Genomic DNA, 17,125 nt, shown 5'->3' on the forward strand with positions numbered 1-17,125 from the left:
ACAAAGTTCTGAATAGACAAAGCTATGGTTTTTCCAGCAGTCATGTATGGATGTGAGCTGGACCATAAAGAAGGCTGAGCACCAAAGAACTGATGCCTTCGAATTGTGGTGCTGGAGAAGACTCTTGAGAGTCCCTTGGACTACAAGATCAAACCAGTCAATCCTAAAGGAAATCAACCCTGAATATTCATTGGAAGGACTGAAACTCCAATACTTTGGCCCCATGATGCAAAGAGCTGACTCACTGGAAAAGACCCTGATGCTGGGAAAGACTGGCAGCAAAAGGAGAAGAGGGCAGCAGCGGATGTGATGTCTAGAGAGCATCACTGAGCCAACAGACATGAATCTGAGCCAACTCCAGGCGATAGCAAAGGACAGGGAAGCCTGGCATGTTGCCGTCCATGGTGTTGCAAAGAGTTGGACACGACTTGGCAAATGAACAACAACCTGAACTAGATCACATTAAAATTAAAAATACAAGGCAAAAATCAGTCCAAAGGCTCTTTAGAAAATTTAAAGTGTTACTGGGAGGAAGTGGGGAAGATGTAGGCATAGAAATGGTAACAAAAAATTTTTAATAAAATTTCTTGGTGAAATCTCCAGGAGCATGACATATCGGCATGGGCACCAGGTTATTTTACCAATGCTTGCTCTGATGAAAGGGATGATCCCTTGGGAGCACTACCAGAGTATAAATTCACTGAAGATGTAAGAAGCACTTGCTAAACTGGGGGCTGTAATATTAAACTGTATAGCTAACGAGCCAGGGCATTTGTATAATTTTTCATTTTACAGTAAGACAGATGTGGGAATAGGAAAGATATTCAATAATAACATGATGATAAGAATTAGGCAAAAATAATTAAGCATGTACAAAACTTCTAATTGAATTTTTTAAGGGAAATACTTAGGGTTTTTACACTAAAAATCAATCACTTTCCAAGCTAAATTCAACTGGAAGTAAAGGAGCTGTGAAAAATCCTTGATAATTACAACCTATTCAAAACTCTTATAAATAATTAATTATTCAAAGTCCTGGACAAACTCTACATTAGGCTGGAACAACACAGAGGAGGACAAAGATACACAATGCCATCAGTCCCCTAGTTATCTGTCATCGGAGGTACACATGCGCACACCACTTTTTAAATGTCTACTTTAGTTACTTGATTAGTGAAATTAAGAAATTACAAAATTAAATGAGAAAAAAAAATGACTAACTGTAGTTACACCCCATCAACTGCAAAAAAAGTTCTGCTTTACAAACCAATTCAGAATGGAACTTATTTCTTAGACTGCCTCATAAAAACTAACATATCCTTACTTCTTTACTGTTGCATTATTTGTTGAGAGACCAAATCAGATCAACTGATTTGCCCAAATTAGTAAGTTAGACTTACATTTTCTGGCTCAACACCAATGTCTTCACAGAATTTCTCCATGCCTTCAGGACCTACGACATCATCAGTACCTGTGTGAAATGCAATTTATACAAAGTAAATCTAACCATGTACAGATATAATCACTACTGTAGCATTATACTGTTAAAATACTTATTATTAAGATCATATAACACCTAAGGACCATAAACCCTTTCTGAAGGAAGAAATTACCAAGTATAAGTTGAAAAATATTCTGGAATTTAAGTTCTATCTTTAAAGGACTCTGCTTTGCACAATCATTTACATCAATTTATGGCCGAGTCCTTCAACCTACAAATGATGTACACATAATTGATATTTAAAGATAAGGCTGCTGCTGCTAAGTCACTTCAGTCGCGTCCGACTCTGTGCGACCCCATAGACGTCAGCCCACCAGGCTCCCCCATCTCTGGGATTCTCCAGGCAAGAACACTGGAGTGGGTTGCCATTTCCTTCTCCAGTGAGTTAAAGTGAAAAGTGAAAGAAGTCACTTAGTCGTGTCCAACTCTTAGCGACCCCATGGACTGCAGCCTACCAGGTTCCTCCATCCACAGGATTTTCCAGGCAAGAGTACTGGAGTGGGGTGCCACTGCCTTCTCCGAAAGATTACAGGTTAAAGGTTACAGCTATTCAATTTCTATTCTTTAAAGTAGCTTATAAATCTCTATTCTTATTTTGATAATAATTTCAACACATAAAATAAATTTTGGAAACACAGTAAAAAACCACCTAATATTCTTTATAAAATTAACTGGGAAGTAATATAATTGTTTCTTTTACACAGAAAAAAAAAAAAAAATCAAGCAGTCTTTTTTTTGTTCTACACAAGGCAATAGTCCTTTCTTCACACTCCACGTTAGCTCTCTCTTCCTGAAAGCAATGTCCATACATCACAGCTCTATTGCATCCCCACTCATTCTTCAACCACGGCAACTGTTTTCTGTTCCTCTCCCTCCATGGAAACTCCCCTTGCCAAGGCCACCAATCAGCTCTAATCACCACATCCAGTAGACATAGCCCGTCTCTGTTTTATGTGGCTTCCCTGGAGTAGCTGAGATTATCCTTCCGTAGTGTCTCAGCCCGGGTTACCAGCTGAAACGGAAGGCCTCATCCCGCAGTTCCCCCTTCTCCTACATTCTCAAGAGCCAATCAACGATTCAGTGCCCCGCCAATTTTACTTTCCAAATATTTCTTAACTGCTGACTTACTATTCAGACGTCATTCTCTCACTTAGATGACCACAGCAGTACCCTCAGGGTCTCCCCATTTCCAGAGCCTCACCCTGCACACAGCCACCTGGAGGGTCGACCTCAAACATAAACTCCATCCTGGCTTAAAATCCTTTGATTTTAAGCTCCCTACCATCTATGGATGAAGTCCAAAGTCTCTGGCATATCAAATAAGGTTCTTTATGATCTATTGCCACCCTTCCTCTTCAGCCTCATAACTTTCCACCTTCAAATCAAGTTTCCCGGATATAAAACAATCAAATAAATACTGCTGAATGAATAAAAGTTAGGATCCAGAAATGCCTACCCATGGTTCGCTCCGCACACATACCCTGACATGTGGTACTACTACACGGTACTACATGTGGTACTACTCTTGGGGCTCAGTCCACCTCCCTCTCCCCTCTTCTCACGCGAGCTCCTTCCATCTTGCAGGCGGGACCACACAGGCAGCCCTCCCAACGTCCCCACTCCCACCGATGGAGGCCGGGCCAGGCAGTCCCCATGCAATGCTAGGAATACTTTTCCCACATCTGCATCGAGTCCCAGCTCATCTACCTTTCCTTCTAAATTCCAACAGAGTAAGAGCTATTTATTCTTATAACCTCAACCTACTACCTTGGCATGAAGTAGTTGCTCCATAAATTTTATTGAATGAATGGATGGATATCAGAATACAAAAATCACTCTACAATCTTTCACAGCCTTCAGATGTACCAAGCTGCCAAGATCAGCAGAATCCATCTAAATGCCTGTTTTATTCAAATGTTATCAACTGGGCACATCCTGGAGCTATTCACTGCAGAAGTAGCTGACGAGGAATAATACATGGTCCCTGCCCACCAAGACTGGAAATAAAGCGCAAGAGTAATTTCAATGCAAAGTAATAACTAGATCACAAAGTATATGGTGGTTGTTCTCACAAAGGGTGACAATTAAAACCACCTTGCACGCTTACTGGTCAGTCCTGTGTCACTTCTCTCTTCTAGTCCTTGACTTCTCTTAAAATCCAAACTCAGGCTCTTCCACCTAATCTAGCCAGAGCAAATACTTTTTCTGCCTGTTTTATTTGCCTTTTAATCACAAATGTGCTATTTTGTCACAAATAATTTCCTTTCACATAATTCAAATCTGTTATCTTTTTGGGGACTTTCTCTTTTTTCTCCTTTTACATGTTTTTCAATGTATCCTTAATTTTGTCTTATTACAGGAAAATCAAATAAAACTTTACTTAATTTTTAATTTAATTTTTTGGGCAACATTAATACATACAATGATATGAAATTTCAATTAAAATTGAAAATAAAAGTGCAAAAAAGCAAAAGTTTTCCTTCTAACCTTTCCCTACACCCCAGAAGAATTTCTTTAAAAATCCTTCCTCAAATAAGCTATTTTATAGAATTTTAGCTACAGTAAATATATACATATTTATTTCTATAAGTTTTTCAGGCAATTCTCTTTGGCCTCCAGGTACACAACAATCATTTCATCTTCAATGAATGATTTATTTATTTCCTGTATTTATTTATTTATTATTTATTTATTTTCCTGTATTTATGCCCCTTTTTTATCTAACAGGATTAGCTAATAACCTCCCAAAACAATGGCAAATAAGAAAGAGTGAGAATGGGCACCCTCATCTCATTCTTGACTCAAACGGGAATACAGTTAGCATTTTATCACCTGGGTTTGTGTGTGCATATGGGCTTCCCAGGTGTCTCAGTGGTAAAGGATCTGCCTGCAAAGGCAGAAGACCCGGGTTCGATCCCTGGGTCGGGAAGGTCCCCTGGAGGAGGAAATGGCAATCCACTCCAATATCTTCGCCTGGAAAATCCCATGGACAGAGGAACCTGGTGGGCAACAGTCCATGGGGTCACAAAGAGTCAGACACAACTGAGTGACTAAGCACACACACGTGTGCATATACCTACATGTGCACACACATATTCATTACACAAACGATACATGAATACATTCATATGGTGAAACATTCAATAGAGAAGTCCAAGTGCAGTAAAGTAAAGACAAAGCTTGCCTTCTCTCTTCCTTACCAGGCAGGCATGTATTCTCTTGGACCATTCTGCTATGTATTTATGTACGTGCAAATATATAGTGAGATGGGGTTCTTAACTTGTTTATCCACACACACGGTTCAGACCGTACCCTGCTTTATTTTACCATCTGGTGATCTTCCTGTAAAAACACCCAGCCGATATTCTGTTCACTACTCCACCGTAGGCCACTGTGTGTGAACTCCATGTTTCATAGCCCTTATCATTCCACTACTGTAAAGTATCTGAGCTGAGATTAAAGAGCAATGATATCCGATGGAAGTATCCATCTATTTCTAGCCTGCTAAGAGGTTCCATTTGTAGGAACAGATGAGTTTTTAGTATCTACTGAAAGGACTCATTGGGAGGTGGTTACACAAAGCTGAGGGGAAAAAAAGCACTTTACAATCTTAAAAAAATTTTGTCTTTGGTTTCTATATTTTGTGATCTAAAAAAAGCCTCTTTCTCTGCTACCTATTCCTGAGCCTGGCAAGCCACCTGCCGTTTCCCTGCCTGGGCACAGGGCCTGGGGGTCTCCCAGCTGGCTGCCCCACTCACACCCCCTCCAAGCCCACCTCCCCTCCCTGTCAATGCTCATCACAGTGATGGCGCGTCTCCACTGGTCTGTTTATCACACAACAAAATGAGCTCCAGGCGCAGCACTCCGGCCGTCCACACTCACCCCACAGCCTGGCATGCAGCAGGCCCTCAGAGCTTTGCTGAGTTACACTGGGCAGTGGTGACATTAAGTTTCCCATGCTTTTTTCTTTTTTTTCACATTTTATGCAATGCTATTGTCATATTACTTATATACACTTGCATCTGTGTATTTTATAAAAAAACAAGGTTTTTAACAGCATGGTTTCCAATAGCATGACTGATATTACTTTAATATTTTATCCTAAAAAAATTAAAATAGAGCTTATCAGTCAACATTACTTAAAGGCTACCCATAATCCTGTTATCTACAATAACTTCTCCTTTCTCCTCACTATCATTGCCATGCACACATTCAGATCTATTTGTAATCACATTGTTCACTGGGCTTATGGGTGTACCGACACTAGACTTATCATTTATCTGTAGAACGGAGCAATTTTAATCTAACAAAAGGACTTCCCAGGTGGCTCAGCAGTAAAGAGTCCTCCTGCAATGCAGAAGATGCAGGTTCCGTCCCTGGGTTGGAAAGATCCCCTGGAGGAGGAAATGGCAACACATTCGAGTATTCTTGCCTGGGAAATCCCATGGACAGAGGAGCCTGGAGGGGTACAGTTCGTGGGATCACAGAAGAATCAGACATGACTTAGCAACTAAACAACAATCTAACAAACAGGCCACTGGCTAACACAAAGTGGATTAAAAGCAGGTTTGAGGGAGATGGTCTAAAAGCTATGGAATGCCCTAGTGATATGATACTAGAGGTACATTTAGAAGGTAGATATACTGACAATAATCTAGAAGAGAGCGGTCCTCCCACTTTCACTGCCATTTTAAGCAGGGGCTCCTAACTAAATATATTTAACTTCTTCATGAGGGCCCAAGACCATCATGGTACAGTTTCCATAATCACACCACACTGCATCACTGGGGCAAACAGGGCCACACTGTCTCCTTCACCGACAGCCCACTGCTCCTGATCCCTAACCTCACTTTGGTAAACCAAAACACAGCTCTGCTACAGAACCTAATTCAAAGTAGAGATGAAGAGCCTACAGTCAGGACTTGCAGAACTTTTACAACCCACATGTGTGAGCTTCAGTGTGACTTAAATGTTGGCACTTGGGTACCTGCTCTCACCTCTTACTCTTAGATATAATACTTCAGAAGGTGAAAGCTATTAAATTATTTATGTATAGCTGGTTATTTTAATGAAAAAGAAATGAGATTCCAGCTTCAGACAGAGGTCTAAATAAGACACTCCCCCAATCTTGCCCTCAGCAACCCTTTCTAAAGTCAGAGGACTAGAGTACCACAGCACCAAAGTGAGTAAACCTATAACCAGAGAACAGGACAAGAGCCGCAGCCGAGGGAGTTTCCTTTATCAAATCTCTGAGAGTCAGAAACTAAGTTGACAGGGATTTTAAAAGGCAAGAGGCTGTATCCTAAGAGGTGCAAAGGAGGGCTAGGCTCAGGCCAAGGGAGGGCGGAGGGCAGAGGGCAGAGGGCAGAGGTCAGGGCCAGAGGTGGAGCTGAGAGCTCTGGGGAGAAGAAAGGCCCAGCGGTGTCACGGGGCTGCACCGCCAAAGCCCCTACCGCCCCGCACGCCACTCTGTTCCGGGCAGGGAGTCACCCCGAGGCGGGCGGCTGTCTCCCAGGGAACACCACCACCCACAGGGGGACCCTCATCCAGGCACGGGCCCGCAGCCTCACTCTCTGCCCCCAGGCTAGCCCGCAGCGCAGCCCGTCAACCTTCCTGCGGCCCCTCACCGTGAGTTTTTCCTGAATGACACTGAACTACAGTTTTTACTCATGTGGTTGGGGTATTAAAAAATGAAAGAAGGTGCCAGGTGGGGCTTTTAGTTATTCCCAATTTCAAGTCATTTTCCTGATGAGATACCAAAAAAGGAGGGGGGTATAAAAAGAGGGAGAGCCACACCACAGAAACTTCTTGCAGTAATGAACCCCACAATGAACGACCTGGCAGGGGTCTCAAGGAACCTAAAGAATGCGGCTTAATCTTTATCCCAAATGTCACCTTTTTGAACCAGAGAAGAGCAATCAAGAAGGAAAAATTGTACTGTGTTTCCTTTTAAAGGCAAACAGAAGTGTGGCTTTCACTATGGAAAAATTTATATTTGCTTATACAGGAGGACACAACAGTATCAAAACGGCTGTGTGATGGTGGTGGGATTAAGTGTACTTTTTCTGTTTAAACTTTCCTTCTTATAATACATGTCATTACAATAAATGTGAACCAATATAAGAAAGCAAGAGATTTTCATAATCAAAGTGACAGGAACACGAGAAAATGCTCCATCACTCAGACCCAAGTACTGAACACCAGGAAACGTGCCGACTACTTTCACTAGGAACAAACTGTCTTCAAGAGAGTCATGCTTTCAAGATGTAAACGTGAGAAACAGACAAATTCTAATACTATGTAAGTGTTTACACTGTGTGTCCATTCCTGCAAATAAAACCCAGCTCAAATCAGTTCAAGTGATGAAAGAGAATTCATTAGAAAGACACTGGGGTAGCTCACAAAAATCCAAAAGACTACAGGAAATCAGGATCACATCCGTTCAAGTCTACCACCAGAAGAGAAAGAGGCTCTTCTTCCAGTTTCAATCTGAAAACCCCAGGACATTTTATCTGATGGTCCTGACCTGGGTTACCTGCAAGCCCCAGGAACAATCTCTGTGGCCAAAGAGGGCAAGACTTTTATCAGAAAAGGGTGGGGCGGGAGGAAAACACTGGCCTCAGGAAGAATTCTCATTCTGATACCCAAGAAAAGGGCATGGAAACCAGTTATGAGCAATGTCCTTCCTGTACGAGTACAAAGGCTATTAAGCTAATTAAGCTAAGAGATGCACCATGTGTTTGTCGAATGGAAAACTGGAGAAAAACACTCCAGGCAAGAGACCACTGTGAGTTAGCTGTCTTTTCTCCCGCAGGTAGCAGTGGTTTTTAAGTGGGGGTAAGGGTATAGTGGATTGTTAGATCACATGTGTGATCACATGTGTGATCTGCTCATTTTTTTTTTTCTTCAAATTAGACAACAGGCAACACATAGACCTGATTGGGGGTAGAGACTGATACTGAAAAAATCGGTTTGAAGGTCACTGGACCTGTCAAGTGCATACGCTGGGATAGAAATTTGGTGGGGAAGAGGAAAAGCAAAATAGCCTTCAGTTCAAAACTTGTCTGAAAGTTTTTCTTTTCCCCTTTTTTTCACACCATACACAGCCACAAAAACAAACCTTTTATTTCAATATTATTCAACTGGTTATAATAAACTGCAAAAATGGGATTGGTTTTAAGATATTTGAAATGACAAAACCAACACTGTCTGCCAAATGATCTTTCAAAACAGAGACACAATATAAGAAATTCCACTGCACTACACAAAGGTACAAAGCAACAACGCCTATTTTAACTTGGACGCATGAACCAAGCAGCCACCCATTACCAGCATTCTCAACAGGTTTCCTAGCAATCCAAAGTATTTCTCCCAAGTACATTTCATCTTTTCAGTTCCCTCTAGTGTTCCGAGTTCTTTGGCTTAGCTGCTGGCTATAAATAGAACCTTTGGTGATTTGTTTAACTGTGCTCCCTCTCGAAAACAGGAAGACACACATACACACAGACACACACCCCAAATTTAAAAAGCACTTTTTTAAATTCTTTAGTTTCCTCTAAAGTACTCTGCATTTTTATGAGGCTCAGCCTTAGGTGATATGATTACCTACCTGCATATTCATAGAACCATTCTAAGCACCTCTTACTTGAAAAGGCTTCTTCTTCAGTCTTTATTCTAGTTGAATCATATTTTCTATACATGCTAGAAATTGAGAAAGGAGTTTTAGAAGTTATTTAAAGATACTGAGTTTTTTTAAGTAACAAATAGTTTTTATTTTATTACCCAATCAGATACCTAGTCAATAGGTATTTCACATACATTTAGAACACTCCACTTCTTGCATCTGGAAGCATCACCTTTAATAACTATAGTTTTAAACACAGTCACACCTAGTATAGAATTAAACAGTAAGCTCTTAATACAGGTTTTTCTCCGGTGCACAAATAGCTAGTAAAAACTGAACTGAACAAGTATCTTATATACACCTTCCTACCTCTCTAGCCAGAACCAATACAGAACAATAGTGAGATGCAGGAAGAAATGTCGCTGGTGTTTTCTTCAACTCAAGACCCTAGAATTCAATCGTGTTCCTGAATTAAGTTCTCCTGATGCCCATGTCATCTGAGTCAGGCTGGGCATAGAGCACAGTCTAAGGAAGAACCTGGCAATAGTAGAGACCTCCAAGGAACTTGTTAAGCAAATGAAAAGAAATATCAAATTATGAACAAGCCTCCAGGGGACAAAACCTCAGGAAAAAGAAATACAGAGCAACCCTGGCTCCTGCCCTGCTCCTGGCGTGTCCCAGGCTGTGGAACCAGTGCGGGAGCTGGAGAACTGAGCCAGCAAGCACAGGGCCTCCTCCTGTCCTGCTGTGACCCTCGTCAGGAATTCCTTATCTCACGGCGGCATGGGGCTGAGGAGCAAGACAGTCCCTACTTGGGGAGGGGAAAAGGATCAGCATCACTACAAACAGTGATTTCAACAGAAAAGTTATAAGTTTTATCCCTTATTTATATATGAACATTTATGAATACAGCTTTTACTTACGTAACATATAGTATCATACATAATTCTTTTGAAGTGAGCATTTATTCATGATCGAGACTTTCACCAGGATATCTGTATATACTGCTAATTAGAGATTCTGGGTTTTCATACCCAAAAAACCCCAAAATATGTTATAGGGTGCTAAGATACTGAAACCACAAACCACTAGTTTTGTATTTCCTCTATAAAAAGCAGACATACCGCCTGGAAACAAAGGTGGATACTGGCCAGGGGTTCAAACAGATTTGCTCTAGTCCTGGGTTTGGACATTTTTTTCTCAGCTCAAAGTCTGTAACTGGTCAATTAACTGGAGACCTATATAAGACACTGTAATGTCTGAATTACTTGACAATATTCTACATAAAAAAGGACACTGGAATAACACTCAGAAAAAAATAAATAATATATGCTACTACATGGAAGAACCTCAAAAGAACTATGCCAAGCAAAAAAAAAAGCATTTCACATAAAGGTTCATTTACGTGAAATGTTCAGAAAAGGCATATACGAAGGCACAGAAAGTGAATCTGTGGTTCCCTGGGGCTGAGAATAAGGGCAGACTGACTGTAAGCGGGCATCAAGGATCCAACTGGGGTGAGAGCTAAACTGGTTTGTAGTGATGGTTGCAAAACTCAAACTCAGTAAAAATTACTGAGTGGTACACTTAAAACTGTACACATTGTGGTATGTAAATAAAAATTTTCCAAAAAAGACCAAGAATGAAACTCAACTAAATCATCCAGCTATAGAATTAGCTCCCCATGCCCTGGGTGACCAATGAAATGCTATCAATGAGAGTACCTCACACCTTTCTGCAACTCAACTACCAGTTTTTTTTGTGTGTATTAAAACACTGTATTTTAATGAAAAATAATTCTAGTTTTAAAAATAAGAAGAGGGGCATTATTTTACATTTTTGCAAATGCTTTAAAAATATGGCTTTATATTAGACTGTTCAGTTCTCATTATCTGTTTCTACATTCAGATTGTTGAGATATACTGTTCTGGTTGAATTAGTGAAGAAAATTCAGCCTTGTACAGACTTTAAACTGGCTTTATCACACTAGAAGAATTTAGACCCCAGTGAAAAAATAGTAAGTGATACATACAGTCATGCTATGTGATAATCAGAATTTAACAATTCCTTGATAATCATATCTGTACCACCAAATGGTCAAGGAGCTTGGTTTCATAAAGCTGAATCACTGGTCTAAACTGTGTTGGTGATTATCTTCTAAATCACAGCTACAGTTTTTTCAAATACTTTCCACTCATTTGAGATAGGAACAGTGACACGATTTTCATGCTCTCAGAGTCCATCTCTCTAACCCTGTAAGACTTGTAGTATATGAAACATCACAATGAGAAAGAAGCAGAAAGATCTCAACTGATCCCTCTGATTATCAATATGGCAATTCAGGCCACATCAGTGAAGTGAAATGACCTACAGAGCCAGAATGGAGGAAGATAGGAAAAGGCAGAAAAGATTAAAACTATGATGTCTGTTCATTGTTTAAAAAAGAACAAAAGTGGCCATTAAAATCTGGCTGAAACAGTAAAGATGCCTAAAATAAGCCAATCTAACAGACCGCGGGAGTTACCGAAATTAGCAGGTCACTTGTCTGAAAGAGAAGTGGTCTCAACAGTCTTGTTTTCATGGCTCCTAACAAATCCTCACTCTTCAGAGAAGGAATGTCAGCTCAGCTAATATTCCAGGCAGGCTCAGAACACTGGGGGACAGGCAGCTCCCTTCAGCCACGTGGCCCAGGTCCTTGCAAAAGCAGCTACGGGAATCCTGCTCCTGTTGCAGGTAGCGAAACCCTCTTAAAGAACAGATACATACCAATCCTGAGGTCCTCAACGGGCACAGACAGCAAGCCCTTAAAAGGAAAGAAAGAAACTCTACACCAGTTTTGGTGGATCAATGGACTAAGATAAAACTTGAAATTTCTAAGAACCCAGATTACCTAATTTGTTTTTATTTCATGAACCCACTCATTAAGTATCACGAAATAATTACACTTTGAAAGTATGCCTATCAGAACCAAAACAACATTCCAGTTGGTATTCGTGTACTTGGAAGGTTCACACTGGGCTCATGGATCAATGTGCCTCTTTGGCACGTATGCCATCAACGTGGATCCACTGTCTCTGCAACGTACCTATCGTGTCTACTTTTCTTGGCAGATAGATCATCTCCAGAAGCAGGTCTTCTCTTTTTCCTCGGCGGCATCACTTTACTAAAGCAGTCTGAAGAACTGCAAGACCGCAGACTTCCTACAAGACACAGTGAAGAGCATAAAAGTAAGGACTGCCACATTGAAACCCTTCTGAACACCACCACTGAATGAAGAGCTTTCACAGTTTATGCTACAAAGGGTTTATATGTCACCTGTAAATGCTATAAGGTGAAAATATGGTTTTTAGTTCCTCTTTGAGAAAACGTTACACACACAATTTGGATTTCGGGCAAAAGCCTGATATGATCTTCAGCAAAATTTCCACAGAACTTTTTAGTTTGTTTCACCACTTAAAGAAGATTCTTGTCTTTTGGTCAGGGTTCTCTGAGACATAGCTTCAATTTGGTAAAAGATATTAAAAATGTAACACCATCACAGAACACCTGTTGAGACCTTACCATATGCCAGGCCCTGCTCTTAACACTCACATGTATGAACTCACTTAATCTCATGACAAGTTTACGAAAACAGAATAATAATGCCTACATAGATAAGAAAATGGAGGCAGAAAGAGGTCAGGTAAGTGGCAAAACTGGAATTCAAACCCAGACAGTCTCACTTCAGACTGTTTTAAACCATTGTAAATTAAAAGACAATTACAACCCCATCCTGGCACAAGTACTGTGTCATTGGTTCCCACAAGAACCCTGAATGAATACGTGTAAATCTATTGCTGATTCATGTCAATGTATGACAAAACCCAAAAAAATAAATAAATAAATAAGAAATAATTAAAAAAAAAAAAACCCTGAATGACACGCAGGGCAGAGATAATGATCTCTACTGACAGATGGGAAAAGCTAAGGATCAGGCATTCAAGAGACGTCCCAAGGTCTTGGAAATGCTAAGCGATGAACTCTGGACGGCATTCTGCTCACCTGCCAGGGCCTTGGTCAGAGGCTGGCCCTCAGAGAGCCAGGCACTAGGGGCCGGGTGCCCTGCACTCCGGGCGTGAGCTCCGGCTCCTCACCTGCTCATGTGGCTTGGGCAGTCAATGACCTATCCTGGGTCTCTGGTTCACCATCTGAAAATGAGACCTTCTCAGGAGTGTTCTGAGGTAACTCCTCAGGAGTGTTCTGAGGGAAAAACACCCACTCAGCAAGGGCTCAGGTGCCAAGCGTCACGTGTAGACAGATGCTGGGAACTGAGTTTCACAAAAGAGATATGCGCTCAGGCCAGAGTTCCACGTTTACCTGATCCTTACAACCACCCTACGATGGAGGGCATCCTTAGCATCCCCATTCTTACACATAAGGAAACTCAGGCAGAGCGATGAAGCAGTGGCTGGAAAGCAGCAGGTGGGACCAAGGATGGAACCCAGGCGTCCCAGGAGCGAGGCCCTGGCTCCCTGCCACCGCTCACTGCCACTGTCTCAGGGCCACGGCAGCAGAGGCTGAGAAGCAGGGGACCGAGGCCAGAGCCTGGGAAAGGTCAAAGTAGCTCAGTCGTGTCCGACTCTTTGCAACCCCACTGACTGTAGCCCGCCAGGCTATTCTGTCCATGGAATTCTTCAGGCCAGAACACTGGAGTGGGTACCTGTTCCCTTCTCCAAGGGATCTTCCCAACCCAGGGATCAAACCCAGGTCTCCTGCATTACAGGCAGATTCTTTACCATCTGAGACACCAAGAAAGCCCAAGGATACTGGAGTGGGTAGTCTATCCCTTCTCCAGATCTTCCCAACCCAGGAATCGAACTGGGGTCACCTGCATTGCAGGCAGAGTCTTCACCAGCTGAGCTACCAGGGAAGCACATAGAGCCTGGGGGAGTGTGGATGTTGGGGACTGGGAAAAGAAGATGAGGACCTGGGTGGGGAGAAAACCTGGGTGAGTGTGCTGTCCTCCCAGAGGCTTGAGGAGGAGGAGTGAGCTAGGCAGTGGGTGGGGGCGGGGCAGGCAGCAGTAAAAGGCAGCAGCAAGGGGTGGAGGCGGAGGGGTGAGGCTGGGGAAGGGACCCAGCAATCTGCAAAGCAGGGACAGCTCTTTGCAGAAGGCTGTTCAGAAGGCAGGGAGAGAGATGCCAGTAGCTAACGATTCCAACCTGAAAAGAACAAGGGCAGGGACTGGAACCTAAATCCTGGACACACTCAGGCTTCCACCTCCAGGCAATGTGCTTTAGGAAGAGGCCAGCCAAAAGCACCTCTCCTGAAACAAACCAGGACAGTGGCGCCAGTGAGCGGGGGTCCAGCACTGGCTGTTGGAGCCGGCTGGCTCCTCAGTGCACAGGTGGAGCCCCCCAGGCTGGAAAGATGACCCTCGGCCACCCTTCCCGGAGCTCAACCAGGGTGGGGGTTGATTCTTCAGATTCTTCAGACACTAGACAGCCTCACATCTCTCTCACAACAGTAGCAAGAATAGCAAGAAGAGCCAGAGCAAGTGTCGCCACCATACATACCCATCCGTCCTCCCTGCGAACCCAGTCCTGTTTACCCTGACACCCCAGGAGGAGGTCTGAGGGGGGCAGAGCCCCCGGCTTTTGCAGACTGCCACCAGGCAAGATTTATTCTTGTCCAGTAGTGCCTCGGGGTGGGGCTCGCAGAACTAGAGTGTGACCCAACTTGCCAGAAAGCCTGCCACGCTTCTCGGAAAGGAGCAACTTGAGGTTTGCTTCTCCCTTTTGGATGCGCAGGTGTGAAGGACAGACACTGTCCCCCGGCACCGGTCACAGTCACGCTCTGAGCACTCAGTCCGGCAGTGACCTCCCCCTCCCACCAGTGTTCACAGAACACAGGAAATGCACACCTCTCCCCAGCCTGGGGGAAGACGAACATCATTTAAAACAATGTTTCCACCAATATTCACCAGTAAGATCTGATCCACCACCAGCTCCTTTACCGTTGCCTCTTCGTGGAAACACTGCCATCATAAATAAGTTAACTAACTTTCTCAACTTTCTTTTTTTTTTTTTTCTTACTAATGAATGCTTTCTGTTAAAGTTTCACAAATCACTTTTCCTGGCATAAAACGTATTCATATTTTAGCCCCAAAGCATCTCAAATGTGGCATTTTGTTCTTTTACTTATTCACGTGGCCCCCGTTCAGATGTCTCTGCTCGAATCATGGGCGTAAGCAAGTGACTGTCAGGAGCCGTCCTTCACAATGCAACAGTGTCTGTTCATTCCTGATGCCTGCTACAGCTCAGGCACCCACTGGCTCCTCGACCCTCTCACCCCCACCTCCCAGGACGAATGTGTCCAACTCACATCCCAGAGAAGTCAGAGAGGACAACACAACACAGCTCTACAGGCAGAATCCCGGAACTCGATGACTTCAGCTTCAGGCTAGCTCAAAAGCAAGTGTTTAATGCTGAAGAAAACAAGCTGACCTAAAATAATTTGGGGACATGAACCAAGTCAACAGAAACATATAGACAGCATGCAACTCAAGACGGGGTAGCCCCAAGCCCCCAGTATGGCTTCAGGGATCCCACCTGAGCAAAAGCAACAACTCAAGATTTTTAAGTCCATGCACCAAAGTACATCTGGGCTTGCAGGGTTCTGTCTGGTTCACCTGTGCAGACAGAGCTAATACAGTATCATTATACAGTGGTAAGGTATACATATCCTAGAGGAGACTCTGAAGAAACACTTGTGGAATAAATGTGTTCCTAAAACATTTGTAAATCAAATTCTGCTAAGAAGTAAGGACATTTCCAGAGGTTGAAACACCTATGAATAGGTAATACACCACCATTTCAGATTTTTTCGCCCATTTATCAGTTAAGACAAGTACTTGGCTCAAGTATCCTGGCAGGTAGGATTTTTTTTTTTTAAACACAAATATTTGAGAATGTTTGCTTCTTAAAATAACTCTGTGATGTCTTTTTATAATCAAGACACTTAAATCCAAATGAATGGTTCACAAATTTGTATTTATCGGTATCATTAAATTTAGACTTTACTGCCTCAGAACATGAATCACTTAATCTACCTGAATTATACTTATTTTACACTGAAAATTTAGTAAGCAAATAATATAAACAAGAATCTTATGGAACGTTTATCTGTTTTAAAGAAGCTTTAGCTATTTTAACCTGCTACAAGTATCCACTTAGGTACAAATAATCTGCCATTATCGGTAAAGAGGCAAAATATTAAGGCTGATGTTTTCAATTAATAACTACAAAGCACTTTCAAAGTTATCATCACAAACCTGAGAGGTATTATTACCACCCCAGTTCGACATATAAGAAAACTGGTCAGTAAATTGAGCTCCTCAAAGTTCCTATTCAATAAATAATTAACAAATAAAAGCTAACTAACCCACAAATTCATTTGAAATGATCAGAGTTAATACTCTGGTTTCTCTTCCAATCATATTATAGCCTTTTTGGAGGGAAATGATCAGAGTTACAAGTTTCCAACGTTTGCCAATCATGCATCATTGACTCAATGGACAAAAATTTGAGCAAACTCCAGATCATGAAGGACAGGGAAGCCTGGCGTGCTGCAGTCCATGGAGTCAAAGAGTCGGACACGAATGAGCAACGGAACAACAGCAACAACAAAGAAAAAAGAGGAAAAAAGAAGATTTTAGGAATCCACCTTAAATCTCATTAGAAACGTTTGGCAGGCACTTACGAAAAAGGAAAGGCCTTTTTATTATAATAGTAAAGAAGTAGGAAGATGAAGGGATGAATAATCTCAACTAGTAATCCCAAACTATGATTCAGGCTCCTTCACATTACAGTGACAGGCATTCTGGTGTTCAGTCTGCAATATCTCTCCATTAAATAGACAGTGACTCTGAAACCCTCCCCTCATTAGAAACACTTTTGATGCTGAAGTGTTTGTATGATCCTTAGGAAGACAACAGAAATTGTTTCTATTTTTTAACCAAA

The 17,125-nt window shown here is 42.2% G+C and overlaps 1 protein-coding gene across 6 annotated transcripts in view; it reads right to left on the reverse strand.

The window, feature by feature from the left end:
- Window positions 1-17,125, reverse strand: part of DCUN1D4 (defective in cullin neddylation 1 domain containing 4) — a 70,968-nt gene that overhangs the window by 26,258 nt on the left and 27,585 nt on the right. For 3 of the 6 annotated variants that reach the window (XM_043906796.1, XM_043906795.1, XM_043906800.1), the window contains 3 exons: window positions 12,211-12,325; window positions 9,111-9,202; window positions 1,401-1,471 (listed from right to left, as the gene is read on the reverse strand). In XM_043906796.1, coding sequence (XP_043762731.1) covers window positions 1,401-1,471; window positions 9,111-9,202; window positions 12,211-12,325 — 278 coding nt within the window. Of the gene's footprint in view, window positions 1-1,400; window positions 1,472-9,110; window positions 9,203-11,891; window positions 11,929-12,210; window positions 12,326-17,125 lie in introns of those variants that run through there. The other 3 variants (XM_043906799.1, XM_043906798.1, XM_043906801.1) reach the window with 2 other exon arrangements.

This window comes from Cervus elaphus, chromosome 6 (genome assembly GCF_910594005.1).
Source record: "Cervus elaphus chromosome 6, mCerEla1.1, whole genome shotgun sequence".
NCBI classification, from domain to species: Eukaryota; Metazoa; Chordata; class Mammalia; order Artiodactyla; family Cervidae; genus Cervus; species Cervus elaphus.